The sequence below is a fragment of the Chenopodium quinoa genome, unplaced genomic scaffold (assembly GCF_001683475.1).
Source record: "Chenopodium quinoa cultivar QQ74 unplaced genomic scaffold, ASM168347v1, whole genome shotgun sequence".
Taxonomy (NCBI): domain Eukaryota; kingdom Viridiplantae; phylum Streptophyta; class Magnoliopsida; order Caryophyllales; family Amaranthaceae; genus Chenopodium; species Chenopodium quinoa.
The window spans coordinates 2,962,409-2,969,307 of record NW_018744633.1 but is presented as its reverse complement, the minus strand read 5'-3'; the positions used below and the strand labels follow the sequence as shown (position 1 = coordinate 2,969,307).

The 6,899-nt window shown below is 34.2% G+C and overlaps 2 protein-coding genes across 2 annotated transcripts; both read left to right on the top strand.

Moving 5' to 3' along the window:
* The first annotated feature begins 154 nt into the window (after positions 1–154).
* Positions 155–2,654, top strand: LOC110700998. Its single transcript, XM_021878569.1, has 4 exons — positions 155–582; positions 1,620–1,690; positions 1,786–1,872; positions 1,964–2,654. Exons 1-4 carry the CDS (start codon positions 459–461, stop codon positions 2,213–2,215), a joined length of 534 nt encoding a protein of 177 aa, XP_021734261.1. The 5' UTR covers positions 155–458; the 3' UTR covers positions 2,216–2,654.
* A 908-nt stretch (positions 2,655–3,562) lies between these two features.
* LOC110700997 (10 kDa chaperonin, mitochondrial-like) lies at positions 3,563–6,250 on the top strand. Its single transcript, XM_021878568.1, has 3 exons — positions 3,563–3,839; positions 4,353–4,492; positions 5,985–6,250. The coding sequence occupies exons 1-3, from the start codon at positions 3,735–3,737 to the stop codon at positions 6,031–6,033; spliced, it is 294 nt and encodes a 97-aa protein (XP_021734260.1). The 5' UTR covers positions 3,563–3,734; the 3' UTR covers positions 6,034–6,250.
* Positions 6,251–6,899: the final 649 nt, after the last annotated feature.

Here is a 6,899-nt window from a genome sequence, read left to right as displayed (position 1 = left end):
AAACACGCATAGATCGGTTATAATTGAAAATTTTCTATTTTTTATATTATTTTGTCTTGGTTTAATCAAATATATTGCTTGAGTAAATTTTTTTTTTACCGACTTATATAAGAAAATAATTTACTACCTCCGTTAATTATTATGTGCAACTTTGGGGTATTATTTGTGAGATATAAAATATTCTAAAATTGCACATAATAATTAACGGGGTAGTATATTTTTAGCTTGAAATAGCTCAAATGAAGAAAAAATAAAAAATAAAAAAACCGAATTTCCAGTATACCCCTGATACTAACCTAAAATTCCAAAACAAAAAAGCCTTAAACCCTTCTCTTCCTTCCTTCGCAAAACTTGATTCATTGTTTTTGAGGTTATATGTAATTGATTTCTCCATCTCATTCATTCTTTTTAGGGTTTAAATTTGATTTTTGCGTCAACAGTTTGATTGAATTTGCAAGATGAAAATGCGGGAAAATAAGGGAGGTGTCAAAGCAGAAACCGCAACCTCTTCCAGAAGTGGTTTGGAATTAAATGGCAAACCATTGGATTTTCGCTCTATTATGAATGAAGTTGAACTTCTTGGTGAATTCCCCTCTTTTTTTTCTTTCAATTTTTGTTGTTATAGATGCTAAGAATAAGTTATTATCTTAGGTATTGAATTTAAAGATTTCAATTTTGTGTTATTGTTTGCTTAAATGCTTAATTATATGGCATTTGGATTTGAATTTGGGGTAAAGTTACAACTTTAGATACTAATATTGGGAAGTGAGACTATTGGGGGAACTTCGATTGTACGATTGAAATTACAGAATTTGGGAAGAGAGACTATTGGGGGACTGCAGTTGTAGCTTTAGTGGTACGATACAACCGGGTGTACAGTAGAAATCGCTCAAGGGAATAGTGGAAGTGCAACCAATAGAGTCCTTTTCCTCGATTGAGTTCCAATTAGACCTCAATTTTAACCAACAAAGAGCCTAAGTTATTTACCTCCTTTAGAAATTGAAATTGAATTCCCACATTGGCCAACATTCTTACAAGATTGTTTCATACGAGTTTTCACGGTCTCTAATACGGGTCTTAATCACCAATTTCATATGCCTGATATTCATAAGTAATTGATATTGTAAAATTTTCCATTGAGAAAAATCTAACAAGATCCCATTGATGTTCAGCTCAGTACAGTTTAGCTCCTAATTTCCTTCTCTTATAAAATATTCATTTCAGTTCAGCTCAATTCAATTCAGCTGAGTGCAGTCTATGAGAACCGGCCCTCAGTAGATTAGTGGGATTTGTGATCAAATTTTTTTTTGTTTGATCCCAAAATATGCTAGGAAGCAATCTTCAAGAGACGAAGGGAGTACCAACCAAGACCTTATATTTTTGCATTTGGATGATTGATATTATTCTGCTTGGGTAATGAAGTAGCTTGTCTTTAGTTTGCTGTGTCTCCAAGTAGAATTTTAGGGGATGGGTGATGCAGGATGCAGCATATGTGCTTCTTACAGACTTCTTTACTGCTGCGAATTTTAGCTTCTGTTTTTATCTATGGTTACGTGATATGATTGCAAGCTTTTCTCGAATATATTGCCGGTGATTAATTTAACTTTATTTCATTGCAGGATCCTCTGATATGACATGGAAAGAGAGGAAGGATTTGCAGAATAAGAAGGTTGTTTCATTGGGTGGAAAGGTAGGCACTGTTGACATACCTGATGTTTGGATTTTGATCTGAAAATTTTGATTGAATCTGCTGATTAACAAACATTTTGTATTTATGTGTTATAGGCTCCCAAGACACAGAGACTACCACTAAGTGTAGCACGGCCAATGATGAAGAATCAAAAGAAAAAAGAAGAGAAGATGTTGCAACAGGTGGTGATTTCAGAGATGGGACTTTAAATTGTTTGAAACTTGCTATATTCTGAATGTAAAGTTGAAACTTGCTGATGAAAACTTTTTGCAGGAGTTACTCCTCGGACATTGTGGGGAAAGCCTTATCAAAAGGACCAAAAAACCTAAAGAGAAGCGCAGACCTGAAGATGGAGTGCTGAGATCAAGTGAAGGACGTTTCCGAAATGGAATTCTTGATGTCAAACATTTATTAAAATCCGCCCCACCTCCAAGGAATGATGATCATGGTCCTCCTATGCCTAGCAAAGGGAGGAAAAAGAAGGGTGGCAAAAAGAAAGGTGGTGGTGGGAAAAAGCGCCACTAAGAAGATTATTGAGCGGAAATAAACCTCAAGGGCAAAAGTTAGTAATGCTTTGTACTATAGAAGCAGCTAAAGCATACTCGAATGAGAAACTGAGAAAAGATATCCTCACATGCTCAGAAATCTATGTACACTGTCACACTGAGTAGCATTATCATCGCTTTGCTCAGTATTTTCATCTACGACTGTTTCAGAGGTTGTAACTTGTAAGCCAGTGCTGATCAGATCATCAACTCAGTTGTTTATTGCTCAATCATGGCATCATGCTTGCTTTCTGTAAGTTGATGTGTAGGATTGTGGATGATAATGTCGTGATTGGAAATTTTGTCAAACGACACTATTAACCCCTACAAAATTGAATCCCTCCAGTAGTCCAATTTTGCCTATTCAAATCTTGGAGTATATGAGGATTAGCATAAATACTCCATACTATTTGTGTTTATGATCTCACTTAGCTTCATTTATATTTGTTCAATTGTTCATTATATGATTTACAAGTTCTCCTATACCAGCACTAAAGTCTAGAAGTGACAGATTGACAATCAAGTCTTTTGATAAAACACAAAGTATTGTTCGCCCTTTGCCCCTTTCTAATGCAACTAAGAATAATCGTGATGGTTGTCTAGTAGTCTTTGTTTTATTGCTGGCACTAATTATGGCAATCAATTCACTTGTAATTCATATGAACTTTGTTATTGGCTCTAAGGGGTGTCCCGTGTACATGGTCAAGTTCGTTATAGTTTTGGCCATTACCCAAATTAAACTATATTTGGCATGGTATGCTAAGTAATTTAAAAACAACTTAATATGACTTTGGAAAGTCAAGCTGGTGACTGGAATCATCTCTAGCAGTTCTTGATTCGGTATACAACAAAATTCCGATATAGCCATAGAATTAAAACGTATATTCTCGGTAATTTATAAATATATTGGCAGACCTGTTTCATTGTAAACCAACTGCTACAACCCTGGGAGACATTTCTCACATTCAACTTAATTTTGGAAATTTTTTCTGAAATTGACCCTAAAAATGTGAATTATAGCCTTTAATTTGATGTATAGTATTTCCTTCAAAGTGACATTGTATCCAATTACAAACAAGGCCCCCTTTATTAACTCCTAACCACTGTGGAATTGAATGTGAGTTAGTGATCGTATTTGATTCCAAATAACATTATATGACCCTCGAAAATTAACCGAGTCCCGATAGCTAACTTTGAGAGAACATTTGCATAACAATATATGAAGCACAAATTTTTTAGACTATACAACTAACAAGTGTTACAAAAGTAGTTACAGCGTAGTTTAGTAGAAGTAGTAACCAAACCATAAATCTTAGATAAACCCTAAAAATCAAGATCTATTTAGAAGGTTCTAGTTGCTTTGCCTTGCTTCTAGCGAAGACCAGTGCACTCAGCTCAATTAAATAACCTCACGGTGTCAAAACCCTTGATTTCTACTTCTAAACCCCAATTTTCTCTCTCCTCCATTTTTTCTGGGTAATTTGTAGACTTCGAGAAAGATGGCAAAGCGGCTTATTCCCACTTTCAATCGCATTTTGATTGAGAAAATTACTGCTCCCGCCAAAACTAATGCTGGAATTTTGCTCCCAGAATCTTCTAGCAAGGTCTGATTAAATCCCTTTGTTTTCTATTTAATTAAATGTGTAAGCTGTTTTTTTCGTTGATTATAGTGTGTAAGTTGAATTCTAATCTGGGTTAGTTGCATTTTTACATAAATTTTGTTTCTTTGATCTAATCATGAACTATATAATTTATGAATCTATGATATCGGTTAATTAGCTGTTTTTTCGTTGATTATAGTGTATATATTGAAATCAAATCTGGGTTACTTGCATTTTTGCATAAAGTTTGTTGCTTTTGATCTAATTATAAATGTCCCAAACTATGTATTATATGAATTTGTGATATTGGTTAATTGCATTTTTGTTTATCAATATTTCTCAATGAATGTTGCTAATATTTTGGTTGCAAATGCCAATTTTTTTTTTTTTTTCAGTGTACAAGTATTAGCTTTGGAGGGTAATAGGGTTTTGATGAATTCTATAATATATGCGATCAATACTACTGTATAATTTAGTTTGCTATAAATTGGATTGCTTTTGGTTATTTTGATGCAGCTCAACTCTGGGAAAGTAATTTCCGTGGGCCCCGGGAGTCGTACCGGTGACGGGAAACTAATCCCCGTGAGTGTGAAGGAGGGAGATACTGTTCTATTGCCTGAATATGGTGGCTCTGAATTTAAGCTTGAAGATAAGACGTGAGATCTGTTTTATGCTATATCTATTAGTGTACCTAGGAAGCTAAATCATGAGTAATTTGTGATTGATTTTGTTCTGGAATCAATTCTGTTCTTTAAAATTTTCAAATGTGCTTCTAAATAGTTTGAAATTTTAAATTGCTGTCAAAGGATCTGGAATTTATTACCTGAGTTTAATCATTGCAAGATACAGTATTACCTTAACAAACTTAATTGCTGCTAAACGGAAGAAATGATGACCAATTTTGGAATGGTAGTGTTTTGTTAGAAGAATTAACTAGTGATATCACTCATCCTACACTATATGGTTTACATGTAGTTTTGGGGTTTCATATGGATTTTCAATTGTAAAGTCGTATAGTATTGTACAGCAAGCATGTTGGCTTAGTGCACTTTAGGAGAGATTTCGATTTTTTTTTTCTTACGGTGTTGTTACTGGTAAAGTAGTAAAGCTATGGATTTTGATGCTGCTCAACTGTGCTTCAATGAGTCAAAAAGTTACCGTCTTTACAGTAGATAGTTGTGAGTGGCTCAAAGTTTGAACTATACCCAATCATGTTTTATACATTATTATACCTAATCCAACCTAAATAGAAAAATTAGTTATGGACTTGTGGTGGTATATCATATAATTATGGTAATATTTTGGGAGATGTACTTCAACAAACCATGGTGGTGTTAGTATATTGCAACAAACTGTGACTTATTGGGGCCTGATTTTTCATTGATCAATTGTTGATGCATATAGAAAAACCTAGCCAAAATGACATTAACATTTGAATTAGAATAGAGATTGGTGTTTTAGAAAAATTTGCTGGCAAATTGCTTCTCTATTTGATCTGCACCATTCTTGTTGTAATGTAATGGTGTCCTGGGGTTCAAGGATGTCATTTGTAGTTAACGTCATGAAGCCGTGTAGAAATTATACAGCACCCATGCTAGGGAAGTATGCTGTATGGTATGCTGGTGCTGTTAAATTACCCTTCGTTGAGTCTAAAGGCCGCTATCCTTCCAACACATTATATTTGCATTGGTATTGAGGATACTTGGTGAAATTCTTTAGTAGTTGCTAAACAGTCTAATAATGGAGGAGTAAGTAGGCGTGGTGGTATCTTGTATGGTTATGAATCCTTATGAGTTATATGGCATATGCTGTACATGGAATTATTATGGTGGTGAGTTTTTAGCAGTTATATGGGTGTGGTGGACCAGTTACTAGTATATCAGATGATTGTAAATTTCTAATTGTTTGGATATACAAGTACAAAATTTACTAATACTTGGGGATTGTATTTTCGTTGCTATAATTTGATTGTTGAGGCATGTTGTCTGCCACTGTTTGTGAGTTAATACTTTGTATGTTTTAGTTCATGTGTGATATAATGCATATCTTAATGCAATGGTTGAGTATCATGCGTGTGATTATATTCAGGGATGAGAAATGTATCATTATTTATGGTTGTAACTGTTCTTGCTTGTGATCCTCTTGCAGGTATCATCTGTACCGGGAAGATGACATTCTTGGAACTCTACATGATTGATTGTGATTCGATACGGCTTTCTGGCCATTTTTAGGAGCTTCCCCCACCCCACAAAAATTGATAATAATAATATAAAACCCCGGAAAGGGGTCGTAGAGGTCAATTGACGAAGTAGAAATACTCTCCTTTTGTAACAATACCAGAACCAAAAGTGGTGATTAAATTGCAAATTTTGGAAACATTTTCATGTTATTGTTAATTTGATAATTTCTGATCACTGTTATGGAACTAGTATGTATGGTTTGGTTTTTCCTTTTGCTTGTTGATCATAGAAATATATATTCTTGAAGTTAGAGATGCAGGGATTCTTTGTGAAGGTAATGGCTTCTTGAGCTCCATGACTTGTAGGTCTTAGCAGCCTTCACCAAAATAAGTGGTGTCTTAAGGCCAAAACCTCCAAAAATTATCAAAAAGAGTGGATATTAGCCTTCAATTTTGGAATTTTTTGACTTTTTTCACCGGGAAATAAAAATTGCAGAATTTTTTACCATGTTCACTAATATCCTTTAAACAACTTGCAATGGATATTTGATCAGAAATTTTGGTAATGTAATGGCAAATTGCAAATTGCTTCTCTATTTGATCTGCACCATCCAATTAGCCTTTAAACAACCAATTTACCGGTTTACAACTTGTATCGATTTCATTAACTCAAATCTACCATGAACATTTATGACAACATATAATGATCATATATGGTTACAAACAGCATTATATGACCTCGAGATGTATCCCCTAAAATCTCAATGTTTTTCGACATCGAGCCCCGAAACATTCGAAATTTCTCAAAAAAAAACGTGGATATTAGCATTCAATTTTGGAATTTTTTAACTTTTTTCGACCGAATATAAAAATTACCGAAATGT

Coding starts and splice junctions, on each gene's coding strand:
- LOC110700998 (XM_021878569.1), top strand. CDS start 459: ATGAAAATGCGGGAAAATAAGGGAGGTGTCAAAGCAGAAACCGCAACC. Junction 583..1,619: donor GAATGAAGTTGAACTTCTTG/GTGAATTCCCCT, acceptor ATTTCATTGCAG/GATCCTCTGATATGACATGG. Junction 1,691..1,785: donor TTGTTTCATTGGGTGGAAAG/GTAGGCACTGTT, acceptor TATGTGTTATAG/GCTCCCAAGACACAGAGACT.
- LOC110700997 (XM_021878568.1), top strand. CDS start 3,735: ATGGCAAAGCGGCTTATTCCCACTTTCAATCGCATTTTGATTGAGAAA. Junction 3,840..4,352: donor TCCCAGAATCTTCTAGCAAG/GTCTGATTAAAT, acceptor ATTTTGATGCAG/CTCAACTCTGGGAAAGTAAT. Junction 4,493..5,984: donor TTTAAGCTTGAAGATAAGAC/GTGAGATCTGTT, acceptor ATCCTCTTGCAG/GTATCATCTGTACCGGGAAG.